General features: G+C 39.4%; 2 protein-coding genes across 4 annotated transcripts in view; both read left to right on the top strand.

Annotated features, from left to right (window-relative positions):
• stard9 (StAR-related lipid transfer (START) domain containing 9) overlaps window positions 1–6756 on the top strand; it is a 41942-nt gene extending 35186 nt beyond the window's left edge. For both annotated transcript variants that reach the window (XM_044142181.1, XM_044142182.1), the window contains exons 25-32: window positions 89–235; window positions 376–475; window positions 714–880; window positions 1976–2040; window positions 2175–2377; window positions 3266–3345; window positions 3691–3849; window positions 5115–6756. In XM_044142181.1, coding sequence (XP_043998116.1) covers window positions 89–235; window positions 376–475; window positions 714–880; window positions 1976–2040; window positions 2175–2377; window positions 3266–3345; window positions 3691–3849; window positions 5115–5216 — 1023 coding nt within the window. In that variant the 3' untranslated portion in view covers window positions 5217–6756. The remainder of the gene's footprint in view (window positions 1–88; window positions 236–375; window positions 476–713; window positions 881–1975; window positions 2041–2174; window positions 2378–3265; window positions 3346–3690; window positions 3850–5114) is intronic.
• Window positions 6757–7442: 686 nt separating this feature from the next.
• sptb (spectrin, beta, erythrocytic) overlaps window positions 7443–18398 on the top strand; it is a 48481-nt gene continuing 37525 nt past the window's right edge. The window contains exons 1-2 of one of the 2 annotated variants that reach the window (XM_044142184.1): window positions 7443–7776; window positions 14939–15218. In XM_044142184.1, coding sequence (XP_043998119.1) covers window positions 15059–15218 — 160 coding nt within the window. In that variant the 5' untranslated portion in view covers window positions 7443–7776; window positions 14939–15058. The remainder of the gene's footprint in view (window positions 7777–14938; window positions 15219–18398) is intronic. The other variant, XM_044142185.1, reaches the window with a different exon arrangement.

The following is an 18398-nucleotide window of genomic DNA, read 5'->3' on the forward strand; positions in this document are numbered from 1 at the left end:
ATTGAAGCAGTTTGTAAAAGTTTGAAAAGATGAATTTATATTAGTGTTTTGCTAGTAAATCTGACTTCTGTTGACACGATTTCCTCAGGACGACCTGAAGCATCGGACCATAATCAGCAACAGCACTTTGTGCACAGGATCCAGCCTGAGTCTTTCCTCTGGACCAACATCTGGATACAACAGTGGCAACACTACTCAGCCACAGCTGTGCAACAGAGCAGTATTAAATCAACAGGTTTGCACACTTTTACAGATTATTTGGGATTAAAATCGCTACTTTACTCTTAAAATTCTCCGTCTGAGTGGTTGGAGTATTTTTCCACTGTAAGATGTAACTCTGGGACTTATTGCATTATTGGTGCTGTCTGTTGCTAGATTGTTGGGGTCCAGGGCGAGGGGTTGAAGCTAAGGACACGGCCTCCCGTCTGTGGTTTTCATAGTGTGAAAGAAAAGCAAACGTGGCTGTCAGCTCAAGGTAACTGCACAAGACTCATTTCTAATCCTCAAGTAGACCTTTTGTAGTTTTTCAAAAATTACAAATATTTTAATGTTTTCTGTTTACCTTTAAAGAGATACCTTTTGGTAGAAAGACTTACTTTACACAGCAATATTTACAGTAGAATGCATTTTATAGCAAACTCTGAAACTGGTGACGTGTCTTCATTTTCATACCTGCTGCATTTCCTTTCTTCATTACAAATGTGTTTTATCAGACGTTCGGCTTGAGCTTCCTGTTAGCAGCTTCGAGCCATTGATGACTTCCTCTCCGTCGCCCCCTGTTGTTGGACGTCAGCGCACTGCTTCCTTTGGCTCAGTCACCTCCATATCTACAGCACATCAAGACATCACTTCCACCCTCGTCTGTCAGGCTCTGACTGAGGTAAAGTTTTTTTTTTTTTTTCCCCAGGGCTTCTAATAAAGGTTTGCTTTGTAATTACAGTATGTATTTGACAGGTTTTCTATAATACTGAACAGTATAGCTTTGAGAAATCTCTCAAAAGAAAGACAACACACTGGGATTCAAACCCAGAACCTTCTTGCTGTAGGGCAACAATGCTACCAATAGTGCCAATGGGCAATCTACCAAACAAATCATTAAAAATTTCATCATTTTGAATTTTTTTAGAAACAAAATACAACTAGCAAAGTTTAAAAACTGTTTAAAGATTCTGCATTTAATCAATAATTTTCCATTCAGAATTAGAGATTTTTTAAAATAGAGTTGATTTAAAATAGTCCAGATACTTTTAAAATTAGTGAAATAACCAAATGCCACATTTTGAAAATTTTAAACATATTTCAGATCTGTGTTGTTGTCTTATTTGTAAAACCTACAGAATAGACTATTATTCAAGCAGGTTCAAAATGAACACTTTCAACTGAAATTATCAAAGTCTTTAAAAAATAAAAACATGAAAAATAAAATCCGAAAATGTTATCATTTTATAAGGAGAACTGTATGGGAACCTTGGGAAATCAGTGAAAAATGTGTTTTCAGTATTGAATCGAAATACTGGATTCTGTGGGTTAAATCGACCAGTCTGCATGGGAACAGAAAATAACAAATATTTAAGTTATATTTTTATATCATTGCACAGAATGTGTCATGTGCTTTAGTCAGTAAGTTTTTGATTTAAAACCTAATAGAATATAAAATATGTATTATTTGAATTTTGGGTCACACGGACATACAATATTGAAAGTTTCTGATAATGACGACAATGATCTCAAACGTCCTGATGAACTTCCTCAGCCTCTTTATTAACTATGTATGAAATAGCCGAGAGAATTCCAGCTGTTATAAAATGAAGGTGGTTATATAAAATAAGAGTTGTACCAGCACTTCTTATTTTTTTCCTAAGAAATCACTGCATTTGTTTGCTGTTTTTCTACTAATACATAAAGAAATTAGACTTTGTGACATGGTATTTCAGGTATTTGTTCAGAGTTTTAGCGAGAAATTCTTTCTCACCAGGTCCGACTGGCTTCTTTTGGGGATTCGGGCAACTTTTTGAGGGGCAAAGCCTCTGCCGGGTGGAGGTGAGCTTCCTCTGATTTAACATTTTGAAATACTCTCAGCTTGTAAAGCAATTAAAATGCGTTCCTCACAACCTCAAAGAAACTAACTAATGTATGTGTGCAGCTTACTGATACGTCCTAATTTGTTTATTCAGTCACCAAGGGGAAGAACGAGGAATTCAGGCATACTACAAATCTTCCTCCAGTCCCTCTGTTCATGGTTTTCTTGGGGTTGGGGAGGTGAAAAGACCCCTGGACAGTTTGTGGAACGTAATCAGCCAGATGTCCAAGAGCCACTTGTATAACCAGTCGGTTCGTTCTGTGTGGACACGACCACTAGATGACAGCACTCAGCTGGGTGAGCCAATAACATTCTCCACTCTTCCCTACAACCTCTTAGAGGTGTGTCCATTTAAACATGAAGTTTAAGGTGTGTATTTTTATATGAATAATATTTCTATCCTTTTGGATTTATAGTAAAAAAGCATATTTTGTTCTTACTGGTTTTAGCAGACTATGCAAACTCACCTCTCCTATGACTACTTCCTTTCTCCATGTGTTGAATAGCACAGTCTCATTCTTGAATAACAAGATTGTTGTATTGTACAACCACATTTGCTCTTACACCTCTTCCAAGTTATTGTCTCATTGCGGCTGACTATAAATGGATGTCACTTGGTGTAAAATGTTGAAAAGCTGTTGTTTAGTCCTTCCCCTTGTGACAAAACATCTGTCATGATAATGAAGGAGTTTTCATGAATGTTTACAACTTTTGTCATGAAGTGTCATTTGGTAAATAATGACATTTTAATGCAAAGTTGACCATTTTAACAGGCTTTTAATGCATGTTTTAATGCAACTTTGCATTAATAGTGTCATTGTCTACCAAATAATGCAAGGTTGACGCTTTTAATGCACTTTTAATTCAATTTTTCATTAATAGTGTAATTTTTTTACTGAATGGCGCTTCATGACAACAGTCAAAAACATTCATGAAGGCTCCTTTGTGTTCATAACAGGTGTTATGTTTATGACAGTGTCGTGTCAGTCTTATGCACACCATGCCAAATAAAGTGTTACCTTGACAAGGAAATGTTTGTAGTTGAATGCTATTTGAAGGCACTCTAAATGTATTTACAATCATCTTTTTTGTTACAGAAATTAGCTTTAAAATGCCATACTTATTGTTTTACTCACTTCATTTGTATTTATTATGATTTTTATATATTTTTGTTTTTTTGCGCAGCTTACATCTTAACAGACCCGTCCGCCTGCCACCTCACCCAGCCGCGGGACTTCTGCTGCATCAGCACTCAGTCTAAGCAGGTAAGCCTGGCCTCAGAACCAACCAGGCAGCCCAGATGATTGCTTTGAGGTCAGGCGAGCAGCATCGGCGGCGGCTGCACACCTTAATGTAAGGAGAACATTCCATTTGCTCAGGTTAGATACCGTGCGAGCAGCTGCTCAGCGGCAGCCGGTGGAATTTTCCCCTTGCACTAAATGTACAACACGCACTTTGCCGACGCCTCGCGCTCACTGAACAGAAAGCGTGAACGACACTGACCCACAGGCAGTGTTTGTCAGCTATTTGTTATCGCTGTCAGAGTCGAGTTGCCTCTCAGATGATCAAAACCCTTTACCGGCTGTTTTATTGATGGTTTTCTCTCTCAGGGTGGCCTGCGTGTGCTGGCTGTGCAGTCTGTGTTCGAGGAGTCCCTCCCCCGGCCGAGTGTTGATGCCGTCCGGGCGGAGATGCTGCCCAGCTGCTGGATCCTGCAACCAGTCGTACGTGGGGGACAGGAGCTGACCAGAGTCGTTTACTTGCTGCAGGTCAGATATGATAGATACAGTTCCCCGCAGAAGTATTCATACCCCATGAACTCTTGATGTCTTTTCATATAATAATTGCAAAATTTATTGTGTTTTGTTAGGATTTAATGTAAGAGACCAGCACAAGGTAGTGCATAAATGCGATGTGACAGGGTGTCTGTGCAGCCTTAAAAAGTCTTCACTTCATTTTATTTGAAATTAAGGCCTTAAAATGTCTTACTTTTTTGGGAAAAAAGTGATGTGACCTTAAATACGTTAATAACTGGTTGTAAATTTTGTTGTGGCAGAACTATTTATGAATCTAGTTTTTTTTTCCCCCTTGTCTGGCAAAAGCTGGAGTCAGACTCAAAAATCGTAATTTTGTTCTGTGACTCAAGGTGGTTGAGGCTAGTGCTAACTAGCTAACATACTCTAACTCTTACTAGCTAGCTAGCTACTTGTCTTTCATTGGTAAGTGCAAACTGTTTCTTCTTTTGTATCTTGGCACTACTTGGGTTTTTGCGATGATTTATTGTAGCACAGGAGGCTCCCCCTACCTTTCCCTATATTTATAGTTCTTTCGGTCGTAAATTTCATTCAAGCTGGCATTGATAAGGTCTTAGAAAGTCTTCAATACGACTTGCTGAAACGTGTAGATAACCTGGAAGGAAAAGGACACATGGTTTCCAAATTTTACCTTGTGTAAATTGCAGTGCAGCTAATTGCAGGTCAATCACATAATTGCAACATTGAGTCCAGATTTGTGTAATCTTCTCAGTTATTTAGTGAGGATAGTTGGAGAACGTTAGTGAAAAAACAGCGAGGCCCATGGTGACTCTGGAGGAGCAGCAGACATCCACAGCTCAGACAATAGATCATCTGCATTGTAGTCCATGATCTATCACAGATTATCTATAAAGTACTTAATATCCTATGAATGCAGTAAAATCCAGAAAATGAGAATTCCCAGCTTGGGTTTTGCAGGGGGAAGCTCAACACTTGATATTGACTTACCTTGCTGATCTACAGCACGATGAGTTTACAGCTCACTACTGGCACGGCGCTCACTATTAATGAAATTAGTTTCATTGAGCTGAGGCTCATGGTTTAGCTCTGTGTAATTGTTGCCAAATATTTAAAGCTGTAGCAGCTGATTCAGGCACAACAAGGAAGTTGATGCGTCAATGGTATGTCTAAAAAAAAAACAACTTTTCAGAAACTTTCTTTTGAATTTATAAATGGTATTATATATGAATGTAGACGTTAACATTGTGTCTTTTACTTAGGTCGACCTCGGAACGCCGTCTTTTCCTCAGCGACTCTTGAACACGGTTGCCAAGAGACAGGCAGCCGTCATCGCCGATCTCGATGTTTTCCTCGCGTCATAAAACCCGCCAGCCGTGAGCACTTTGACTAGACCGTCACCAGCAGGGAGTTCTACATGTGAATTTGCACCTGGATCTTACTTACTTGACTTCGTTTCAAAGGGCACTGTCATGTTCCTGACAAAAAAGTTGTAGCAGCTTTGTTTTTTATGAAAATGTTTCTTTATATATATACATATATATAAAATATTGATATTTTTTATATTTGTACATGAATGCTTTTAACAGTCTGTTCCACCAAAGATGCATCAAGTGCTTAAGCTTATGCTGTTTTAATGTTTCATTTATGTCTACATTTCTTCCGGGGATTAAAATTACAATTGTTTTTAGAAACAGCTTTAACAATATTGTAGACCAAAATGAAATTATAAAGGGTTTTAGTTACTTGTATTTACATTAATTTGATATGCACTGGGTGTCACATGCAATCTTTGTGTTTTTATTTAATAATTTTTGATAATCGGTTGATAGACAATGCAGATTTTGTTTCGGTACCTCTGTACACACGTGCTAGTACTTCCACATGTGCCTGCTGGGACAAAAGTAACCAAAGAAAACCTTCTCCTCAAACATTCCCTCTGAAATTTCTTATTTCTTCAAGCAACGCATGCGTTTTACATAAGCGTCCTTCATTTTAGCTAAGAATTGATTTGAAATGCTTTGCTGCAACAATTGGAAGGCACATACATGCTTGGTGTTAGATAGCGGCGCTATGCAGTTAACAGGCAAACACCTCCTGGAGGAATGAAAGGAAATTATTGCCACTCAGGAGCTTTCAAATGTAATGTGTTTCTCTGTAAGAGCACTGAGGACGTTAACCAGCTCTCTGTAGGAAGCTGCAAAGAAAATGTTGGAAACTGATTTGGATGTAATAAATGAGAGGTCCACTGCAGGCAGATGAACAATTAAACTGAAAAACTCTTGCGCTTGAAAGCAGCTATGGAGGTTTGTAAAACGTCGACAGGCTCTAGAAATGGTGCTCTCTCATTTTCCTCTATCGCCTCAGCAAGAAGGGAGTTAATTTTATGACTCCTTGTTTCTAAAGTTTGTGTTTTATAGTTGTATTCCTTCTTTTAATGAGCATAGCACAATGCTGTGTTTTACAGCTGCATGCAGAGTACTCGTTACACATTTATTGACGTTCTAGGTGAAAAGGTGACTTTTTTTGTGCAGTCTTCAGGCTGATCAGAGACGGGTTCTGTCCGGGTCAACTGTATCCACATGTGTGAAGCCATAATATTTAATTGAAGGGTTCAGGAAGCTTTCTTGGCTCACAGTCTCATAGCAACCAAAGTGATGGAACTCAGTGAAAAATTTTGTTCTGAAAAATGTTTTTATGTGTAAATATTTCCCAGTGTCATTCTTTTTGTGAAAACTTATTTATATTTAGGTAATCTATTGTACAGTTGTGTTTTTTTTGTTTTGTTTTTTTGCAATCTATGTGATGCTTTTGGTCACTAATTATCTAGTGTTCCCTTTTATTTTGACAGTTTTTGTATTCAAACAATAAATATTTGTAACTGAGGTAAGTTTTGTGTCCAAGGGAAGAATCTTTTAGATCATTGCAAGTCAATCTTGCCATTTTTTGTAGACATCAAGCTTCTGGCTTGAATACTTGACTACTTTTCTTTGCACAATTAGATGGAGCTCATAAATGGCTGGATTTCCTCCAAATGTCTTGGTTATTTAGTGTATTCCACAAATTCAGTTTAAGTGGAGTCAGAGTTTTCCTAAAGGCTAATGGTAGCCTTTTTGTTTCCACTCTAAAAATTATTTAAATCTGTTTATTGGAATGAACCCAATTTTCTATGTTTAATTTTGTAGATGGTAAAAAAACAGGCAATTGAAACATGTGCACCCAGTTCTTGTTTTTAAAATTCACTTAATGCACTCTCATCCTTACATTCAGATGAAGTACAAAGTGTCAACATCTGACCAACACTTTATTACTCACTAATTTTAAGTTTATTTATGGATTAATGCACCTGCAGCAGCGTTGCTGCCAGCATAAGCCTCCATTCTGGGACACAATAATGAAGCAACCTCCTGTTGTCCTGGCTGCTCCACGTGGAATGCAGGGGTAGCAGTGGAGGTGACATTTCTGTGGGGGTCTTTCAGGGTGGGTGGGTGTTTGTTGTGCGCGCGCGATTAGAGCCCGAGCTGGGCTGGGTGGTGGTGGTGGTGGGAGGGGTGGGTTGCTGAGGAGATCAGAAGTACCTCTGCCATTTAGAGTCACCAGCTCTTGTCAGGAATGTCCGTCCCGCGCGCGCACAGATCATGTACTGGATGCGCCAACTTTATTTTTAACCCGGCAGGGTGGGTCAGTCGTAGGCTTTCGGAATGACCGCGGAGCGCGCCGTGCCTTCAGCCCCTCTCCCTTGTCCCCCGTGCAGGACCGTGTCCTCTTCCTCCTTCTTCTCCTCTTCTTCCTCTTCCTCTCGCATCGGACATCTCTGCACGCGCTGACCTGTAGCCCGCCGCATCAATTGGATTATAATTGGTCTATTGGCAGAAAGAAAACTCAAGAAACTCGCCCAGAGAGGACTAAAACTACTACAATTAAGTAAGTAAATATAAAGCCGAGCCAATTCACGCTTGTTTATTTAAATGAGTGACTTTTGACATAAACATAATAAAACTACCGCTTACTGAATAGTTAACACTGCTGTAGTTGTCAGGTAAGTTTTCTTGAACCACCTGTTGGTTGGCCGTGTAGCTATATATAGTGGTGTCCGTTTTTCCTTTTTAAATAAATAAATACAAGACGTGTATTTTTTTAAATTAATTTTAGTTTTGCCTTGAAACTCGTTTTCTTTTCGTCAGTAAACAACCCTGTCAACTATTCAGTTGTTATCTGGTGCTGCAGAAAGGCCGCAGTAGAGTGCGGTGATACAGCTGCGCAAAACTTGGTGCGGTCTTTCAAGAAGTCGTTAACTTTTGAAGAATTACCGTAATGGCAAGTTTACAAATCTAGTTTTATAAAGTAACTTAAAAACAAAAAACAAAACCCGTATACTCCAGATACCAGATATTCAAAAGCAAAAATAAGTCACCTAGGGCTTAATGGTATTGAATGCATTTTAGAGGCACTTGTGTTCAGTTATCTAAAATATATAGTTTAAATATCTTTCTACTATATTAATACATTTGAGAAGTAGATATAGTAATAGGGCAAACCCTACGTCAGGTTGTCTGTACTAGCAGACAGATCAACAAAAACAAATCATGGGAAATTCAAGTGAGTGTATATGGCTGCAAAGAGGAAAGAGATCACAAATGATCACTTTAAGTCAGTGTCAAAGTTTATTCCTTGGTCTTAGTTTTCCTTATTCTTCATTCTCATTCCATCTCTTCCTTTCTTATTCTTGCGTTTTATGTAAGTTCAAAGTCTATAATAACTTCACACAATATTATTCTTCCCTTTTATCCATTTTGATGAATAACTCGTATATTTGCCTGAAAAACCCAAGTGAAGAACGACTGTGCTACTATTGCTTACATGAGCTGTAGAACTGTACGTTTTCACTTCACTTTTCAATTCTTCCTTTAAAAAAAATCTCACATTATGTATTTGTCACTCTTTATAGAAAGCACCTTATTATATGACAAAGAAAAACTAAATCTACATGTCTCCTGCTTTAAGTGAAGAGTTTCTTCTTATTTCCCTAAAAGGACAGGTGCGAGTGTGTTGCTCTGTCTGGACCAGCAGAGCCTTTAGTGTAAACACTCTCCAGAAATTATTTACCATTGATTCCTTTTACCCTTCTCCCGAGACTGAGCACTCTCTCTCTCTCTCTCTTTCTCACCACAGTCAAAGCAATACTAACCACAGCAAAAGATCTCTTTAACACCTGATGTACATAATCCGTGTACAGCTTTGTCCTAATAGCCTCTAAATATTCCAGTTGACGAGTTTAGGTCTGCCTTCGTGAAGGAACACAGCTCAGCTTTGAGTTTTAGATTCATTCTCAGCCTGACCACGGGCCTCATTCTCATCAGCGCGTGAGCCCACGCTTCAGTTTCTCAGACACATGCCCACACTGTGGGTCACTCATCTTTGGCCACACTCGTAACATCACTCTGTTACTTAATCTTGGTTCCACTTTGTGCTGCTCACCACAATGTGCTTCGCCCCCCCGACTCCCCACAGCAATCTAATGTGTTTTCTGCTCAGTGTGCGGTTTGGGCATCTGTATACAGCTGCAAGAGTGGGCTCTTTCCTTTCTTTCTTTTCTTTCTTTTCTTTTTTTTTTTTTGAAAGCTTAGGTTCAGATCAGGTGCTCTGCTGTTTGCATCAATGCTATTTTTAAGAAGGACAGAAATAGAAGTTACAGTAAATTCCAGTGAGACCAAAGTCTGGAAACCAAACTTTCACGGCTTGTTGTTTTTGTGCTTAATGATTATTTTATGTTGGCTTCCATAAAACGTACAAAGAGCACTCCAAGGTCGGGCAGCTTTTGGGTATCTGCAGGAATTCCACTTGGCCTTTTTTCATTGCCTCTCTTGTCACTTTCTAACTTATGAGAAATTATCCAGAACCTCTGACTCGAACACTGTGCAGCTTTAAAACCAGGCATCTGCACATTTCTGTTTCATTACTTTTACTGGCAAAGGCTAATAATAGCTTGAGAAAAAAAAGTTTTCTGTGCCAGCTGCGTCATATTAATGCAAAAATAACCATGAAATTAGTTTATTCACTAAGATGCAAGTGAGATTTGCTTTTGTGATATAAAACTCATAACATAATCATTCTTTCATTGCAAAAGCAGTTTTCCTGAACTACTGCATTTGTCTTTGCTTTAAATGTGCAAATATACATTGCAAATGGGGAGCCCTATTTATTTAAACCATATCTTGTTCTAATCCAGACCTGACTTTGCAAGCACAGATTTTTATGTTTTTACTGTTGTGTTGTCACACTTTCAGATACTATTAAAAATGAAATACATTGATATTATTGTTATTTTTATTAGTTATAACTGCATGACTTTCAGCTTCATTATTTTATGTTCTCTCTACTCTCCACAAAGAAGAGAAGAAACACAAAACATTCTCATTTAAATAGGAAGGTCCAAACCACTTTTGCACCTCTATGTAGATCTATAGCTCACTAACTGCAAGTGCAACTGTTTTTTGTTTTTCATGCATCCTATTTAGTGCTCTTTATTAGAAATTTTTAATATCAGGACCGTAATGTTTGGTTAAAACGACTCACCTAAATATCTTTATTGATGCTTATAAAGGCAAATTGTATAAGAAGAGGCTGTCCAGACTATATGTGTGCTTAGAAGCTAATAAAAAACCCATCAACATTATATATTAAAAATACTTGGGAAGGGGAGGCAAAAATAACGCTGATGGAGAATGAGTGCCTAAATACATGGCAAACGAACTCCACCACCACTACCTCAGGATATTGGAGGGAATTTTTATGGAAGAATATTGTCAGATTTTTTATAACCCCCAAAAGAACATTTTCTCAGACTGGCAGAGCTGAATCTGGCATTGTTGGAGACGATGTAACAATGTGACGGCTGACCACTTTCATATTTTTCTGGGGTTCCTCATTGATTTATTCCTATTGGCTAAAGGTAGCCAACGAGACAAGAGTAATTCTTGGTTTTGAAATTGAGCACAATTTTAAAATTTTATATCTAAGCAATTTACCAAATGAACTCAACACTCATTTGGAAGTACCTTCTGAAAATACTACTGGTAGCAGGAAAGAAATCAACAACAAGAAGGTGGCTCAGTGGGAGCCCACCGACATTGAGTGACTGGTCAGCCACTGAAGAAGAAATACATGAAATGGAAATGCTTAGCTTCTCCATAAGACTCCAGGAAAACAAAATCCAAAAATATTGGTTGAAATGGTTAATGCATAGGAACTCGAAAGTAAGTTGAGTATCGTTAATTCATTATTCGGGGTGGTAAATGGGGTTTGGTGCTGAGCGGTTTGGCAGGACTTGGTAAATCCGGAAAGAAACTCCCACCTGTTTGACTCTTCATGGAACTTTACATACATTGTAACCTGTTTGTCAAAAACCTGTCTGTTTCAATATTATCTTTTGGGACGTTTTGCTGTCAATCTACCCCCATGGTGACCTCTCTGTTCTGAGTGCTGTTTATTGTCCTTGTTGTGATTGTTTTTGTTTTCTTATTTTTCTCTTTTTACTTGTTGTGGTTTGCCAGGTTTAAAAATCTCATCAAAAATAAAGTATAAAAAACCCCAAAACTACTCACCTGTCGACCTGTCGCAATAACAAATTTTGCTGGACGATAACTCGTCCCAGAAATTATTGTGATCAACAATAATTGTTGTTGTTTTGAGGCCATTTTCAAGTAGTGTATTGATAATGGCGTGATAATGCATTTATCAGTCCTAATGTCTGATAAACTTTAATTTTTCAATGAAGACTTAATACTAGAACAAGAAGTATTCTTTACATTTTCCTTTAAACATGATAACCATAAGCAACAAAATGGAAATAAAACCCACTTACAAGCCATGAATACAATTTGATTATGATGTCTCTGTAAACAAAATCGCCCTTCAAAAAATATCAATCATCCGAGCAGAAATTATCGATCTCATTTTAATTTATCATGCTACAAATTGATTTATTGCTTATTGCGACAGACTTAAACCCAGCACTGCTGAGTGTGTGGTGATGATTAAAAAAATTGTTGCAAAAGAAATGAAAAATGAATCACTTCTGAACAAATTGTAACGAAAATAAACAAGCTCAATGAACTGTAGCCATGATGTGATGCCTCAGCTGGCATTTCGTGGCTCTTCCAGGACTGTGCGCATCATACCGTCCAGATGCCGGTGGAACGCTGTTATCCTACTCAGCATCTTTGATGGAAGCCTTCCTCTTTTTCCTGCTGACGGGATAACCTATTGTTAGCGAGCAGGTGTGTTTGGGCTCTTCGTCCTCAAGGACACCAAGTGGGGAGCTCGCGCTGGTCTCTGTTAACTCTCTGCCTTTTAATTTCTCTACACACACCCAAACGAAGCCACACGAGGTGTCTCCGTGGAGACAGCACGCCTCGACAAACGCACTTAATTTGCTGCTAAGTGGAGTCAGTCTTCATACACGATTAGAGACGTACATGTTTGTGCTCAGCTGACAGGTTGGGGATGGGAGTTTGAGCGGAGTGTAAAGGGGTTTTTACGCCATAGTTCTGGCTAGGTAATGTGTGCCATGGTGATAAGGGGATCCCCTGGTGGTGGGTGGAGCGTCCCCATGCTGATAAGAGACCTCTGCAGAGGACTGATACCGAGCAAAAGGAGGGAGACCTGTAGAACAGCATCATTGTAGAGGACCGAGGGCCTCTTCTCTGAATACACTGAACAGACAAATGTGTTGGTCAGATTGGGACTTCTGCAAAAGGTAACTAGTGATTATTTTGAATGAATATTTACACACACACACACACACACCAGATTCTATGACATTTCTGACTAATTTAATCCATTCATAATGGATGTAGGATTATGTCAAAATACCACAAAGCAGGCGATTTAGAGGGCAGGAGGATTGTTTATTTTAGATTTCTTAAATTCAGTTTGTTTTACCTTGAAAAGGTATTCATGGTCCTCAAGCATGTTCACATTACAACCACAAACGTCAGCATATTTAATAACCTTTTGTTTGACAATAGAAAGAAAATCATAGGGTAACAGAAGGAAAATAATACATGATTCAGAAAGTTTCACACAAATGAAAAGTTGAAAAGTGTAGGGTGCAGCTCTGTCTATATTTATAAATCTCCATATATATTCTTCTGTCTTTGCTGCAGTTTCAGCTGCATGTCTTCTTAGGAAGATCTTTACTGGTTTTGCGCATCTAGAGAAGAAAATTTGGTCTCATTCTTCTTTGCAAAATTGCTCAATCTCAGTCAGACTGGATGGATAGGATCTGTAGCATTCACTGTCATGTCTTACCACGGATTATCATTCCTAATTTTAACACACAAATACACGCTGACTCATTCTAGTGCAACTCCAGTCTAAGCTGCGTGCTTGTCCTGCTGGGAGAGGGAAAATCACTTGCAGCCCCAAATAGGTTCATCCAATAAACTCTGGCAACTTTGCCTGTTTCTGCTGAGAAGCATCCTTAGAACATGATAATGCTATCACCTTGTTTCACTGTGGGGACGACACAGTGAAACAAAGGCAATATTTCGAGATAGGGTCTCAATAATAGCCTTCCCTTAAAGGTCAGATTTGTGGAGTGCACAGATAATAGATATCATGTCACCTGTCAGATCTTACCTGAGCTACGGATCTCTGCAGCTCCTCCAGAATTTCCATGGGCTTCTTGGCTAGTTCTCTGGTCGATCAAAGCTTGAGATAGAGATTTCTAACTCAACTTTTCTGTAACATTGTTTTGTTCTTTCGTCTTACTGTTTCTGTTTGTTCCCTGACAAACCTCTGAGGCCTTCGTAGAACAGCTGTATTTATACTGAGATCAAGTTACACATCGGTGACTCTATCTACTAATGAGGTGACTTCTGAAGGCAATTGGTTGCAATAGATTTTTATTTATGGGTAATGAATTAAAATGGGGCTGAAGTTTAAGGCGTATGAATTTTTCACCAGGACACTTTAATTAGAGAAACTCCAAATTAATCCTCAGTAAGGGCTTTTTTAAAGTCTGGAAAGAAAAAAAAAAGAAAAAAAAAAGTATGCTTTGTATAAAACTGTAATGCACATAAATTGGACTCTCACGCTTTACTTCACTTTCCTTACAAATCCCCACCAACGGACTCGCACACTTTTGCTTTGTAAACTACGTGAGCAGCATCATTCAAAAGAAGGCGGCTTCATCAAGCCCTGCTCCTCAGAGGGGTTGTCCTACCTCCCCCCAGGCAGCTTGATAAGAGAGTTATGCTGCACACAGATAGAGCTATCTGAGTGGCTACCCTTCAACCCGCCATTCCATGCAAAGAATACACAGACACCATCTGGGCTGTCACCGTCGAGCAGAGTGACACTCACAAAATGGAGCAGCGGGTGGAGGGAGAGACGGAGGGCCCTGCTTCAAGGGCTTATTTGCATGTTGGGCAAAAAAATGTTTCTTAAAGTCAAAAAATGTTTGCAGAAAATATAAAATTCTTGTGACAGGTAAAGAAGCAATATTTTATAGATGATATAGTTGAATAAAATATCAGCGCTAGACACATTTTTGTAGCCAAAATGTTCCAAACTCAGTGCATGGATCAAAAGAATTTGTTTTCGTTGAGAAGAACAGAGATTTTGGGAATGCAGACTCCTTACCCTATGAAAATTTATTTCTTGTAAAGCCGGGCCTTTGCCGCTACCGAACCATTATACTTAAATGAGCTTTACCAAATACTGCCAAGATCAAATGTATTTGCCAGAATTCTGAAAAATGACAGTAATTTCAAGCTTGTGATCTAATTCTTTTTATAATCAAAAATGAAATAAGTTGCTTGCTATAATGTCATTCCACCCTGAACTAAATAAGCCATCAAATCCATCATTAAAATGCCCAATAAGAATATGACACGCACGCTGATAACGGTTGCATCTATGTTTGACATTCAATGTACAAGTAATTGGAGCAGCATTCCCATCTGGAAACATTCATACAAATCCATGAACCCATCTTTTTGTAGAAACCAGTCAGTCCACATTCCGCACCAGAGATTAAACTGTTGTGACTATGGATCTTCTTCTTGTTTATCTGTTTCAGACTTTCTCCTTATTCACCACCTATCCTGCCGTTTAACATCTATCCGCCTGCTTCTTCACCCAGAGAAAGAGAGGACCCCGCCCGCCGTCCTGCCGCCCGCCCGCCACGCTGGCCACCGCCATGACTTCCACCACGACTTCCACCACGGATTTTGACAACGTGGAGATCACGCAGCAGTACAGCCACATCAACACCCGCTTCAACCTCTCTGATGAGGAGCTTGACAATGACAACAGCTCGGCCCGGCTGTTCGAGCGCTCACGCATCAAGGCCCTCGCAGGTGAGTGCCTGCATAGTAAACAGACTCTGTCGTCCATGACAGATTCTTGAGATGAAAGTCTTTTTAGCAGTGTGGGAAGGGCGCAGAGGGTAACCCATAATGAGAGCGCAACTGTGTAACTTTGGCTGGGTTGAATAAGGTTAAATAAAAAGCACTACCACTTGAAAAAAAACAAGAACTTTAAAACCTCTCCATAGTTGATATTTAAATCTTCAGCTCCACACTGTTTGTTTGAAAAGTGTGTTTCCGTGTGGATTTCTGTTATGGTATCACACACACTCTCCCAGCAGCTGAGCCCTGACATCGATCCACGCCCTCTACGAGTAACTGGGATCACTTGCACATTCTCTGAATGTCCACAGTCTGACCGATCTGGACAGCTGCCCTGCCCGTCTGCCTCCCATCGCATGAATCTCTTGCATTTCTAGCTAAGCCGGTAGGCCATGGCCCACCTGTGGGTCGGCTGCTTGGGATTTTAAAATAGACGTGGATGGACTCGTGGTTAAAAAGTTGAGGTTGCAGGTCATCCTATTTTCACGTCTTTGAAGTTAAAAATACAAGAGAGGTTAAAGATGAATACATATAAATGCAGCTTTGAAGAGAAGATCCTTGTGTTTGGGAGCCACTCTCTCCAACAGCGTTACAATGTGGATGAAGTATTTGTTGCTTCCCTTTGAAATGAACCCCAGAAATTAAACCATTAGTACCTCTGAGAGTTTTGTAAAGCCGATCTAGCTGGTGTAACATTCCCTTTTGATGCTCAGTGGCTTGTGTACATTGAGTTCATGCGGCTTGTGTTCTTGAAAGCAGACGCCCACATGGGCCGAGAGTAGGACTGTGGGGGTTGATATTATGTAAAGCTAAAACATTAAATTCATAGGGCACACAATGTGTTCAGCGGCTCATACCACCGTCTAATACTATTTTTGGCTGCATGCAAATACCTTTGGCAACAGTAACGTATAAATAAAATAGTTTTTATATTATTTTTTTTATCCTTTTTTTCATCATTAAGGAAGAATTTTGGCACTTTTTGTTTAGTTTTTATTAGTTCTTTGAGGATTATTTTTTTCTGCACAGTTTTTCCCCATCAGTGTTTCAATAAGGTTGAAGTGTAGGCTTTGACTGATCCTTTTCAGTCATTATGTTGTGAATTGGCTGCTGTGTTTTGGATCAATGCCCTGTCGATGACCTATTTTTGACCAATTCAGCTACAGTTGACTCTAAAAGACTTTAGTTTGCTCATCAATTGTTTGTCTACAATTATGTAGACTCAGTGAATGCGAGGTGTTCATGTGCTTTGGCTACAAAAATGAGCCCAAATCATCACCCCTCCACCACCATGCTTGACCGTTGGTATGAGGTGTGTTCTTCCAAACACCCATAAACACTTTTTTGTCATTTGTTCAAAAGTTATAGTTTTTCGAGATATACTTGTTCTGCTTCTTTCTCCAGACAGCACCTTGATCAACTTTAATGTTTAACATGCTAAGTGAGGCCTGTCTTGTGAAAGTTTTTGGCTTCTTTTTTTAACCCTGTAGTCTGATCTTGGAGTGAATTTCCAGGGGAAAAAAATCCACCACTGGATAGATTAACAACCAGGTTTCCCTTCAACGTGTTACTTTCATCTTTCTTACTACAGAATGATTCACTGCACATCTTAGGAAATTACCTTATAATTTTTCCCAAACTACTGAGGAGCAATATTTTCTTCTCTCTCTCTAATTATTACTGATCTCTTTCTGCTTTGGTATTGTGCCGGTTGTGTACTTCATGTACAGTATTGACCAAGCTCCCAAAACTTCTGCTTTTATCGAGGTGGTTTCATTTCCAGTTAATGATGTGCTTTATCTGGGTGATACACTCCCTCTTAAATCCCAAAGAGGAATGCTGCACAGAGTTTTCTCACTCTCTCTAGTGTAGGATTAATATCACTTCCTTTATGCCTCTTGTGAGTCTTAATTTGCGAGCTAATAACTCTTTTCTGACAGTAATGAGTTGATTCACCGTTCCTCTGACCAGGCCTATGATACCTCATGGTGGCATGCTGTCCATGTCGGAATAAGGACTTCATTGCTGCCCTTTCACTCCAATTAATTTTCAAACAATTTGATGAAAATGAACTTCTAAACATGTGCTATGGATAGAAGGATCAAAGATAGGAATTGTTCAATGTTTTCCTTGATTGGCTCTAATTGGTAATCAGCTGGTCAAATACTAAAAATTATAATTTAATAAAAAATAAAAAAAATTGATCCTGAATAACCTTGTAATTCCTTCACTTCTGTTCTGTTTCTTTTTGGTTTCATATCGTTTTTAGAGTAAAAAAAAAGTCTTTCTAGGTCAAAACTGGAGGTCTGACCTCGAAGAGAGCTGGAAATCGTCTTTGTTAATACACCAGCTTAGATTTTAAAGGGTTCAGAGTTCACCTACCATGAGATCCGATTGGGTCCATTTTTCCAGCACTTTGTGTTATCTCCTCCGTCTGGGAGTCCAGAATGCCTCTCTTCCCATCCAGGACTTTCATCTGGCACTGTTCTCGCTATATTTCTCGCTGTCTCTTCCTGTCTCTTTAAGTAATGAAGGCTTCAGGTTTGAGTGTCAGTCGGTGATATTCTGTTAGAGTGCTGCTGCTGCACTGATGCTTCTGTAATGCAATCAGTGTTTCCTGTCAGGGAGTGAAAGGGGGGTTGGGGTGAAGAGACATTAGAGTTCCTGAATATTACCTGCGTCTGGTGTACAGCTTGTGAACTCAAAAATATGCACTCAGTATGATTTCAAAGCATATTAGGATCCGTTGTACCACAGAAGCCTAAAATAAAATCTTTTTTTGCTTTTAGTCTAACATGCATGTAGTTTTGTAATGTTTGGATTGTTGGCACAGGAACTCATAAGTGTGCCAGTTGTGTACTTCATGTTCAGTCTTGGAGCCGCTGTGTGGGAGTCGTAGGAACACGTGTATGCATTGAAACATACTGTATGCATGGATGGGGCTGCAAAATAAATCCCTCTGAACTAAACCGAAGGCTGCCAGAGCCCTTGTGCCGCCTGAAAGTGGAGGCAGAGCTTTATCACGGTAACAGTGAGGAGCGAGTGAGAAAGAAAGACGAAGAGGAGGGAGGGAGGGAGGGAGCGGGAGTTAATGCAAAAGGGATCTGGAAAAGAGGACAGAGAGCCAGA

Source organism: Gambusia affinis, linkage group LG16 (genome assembly GCF_019740435.1).
Source record: "Gambusia affinis linkage group LG16, SWU_Gaff_1.0, whole genome shotgun sequence".
Taxonomy (NCBI): Eukaryota; Metazoa; Chordata; class Actinopteri; order Cyprinodontiformes; family Poeciliidae; genus Gambusia; species Gambusia affinis.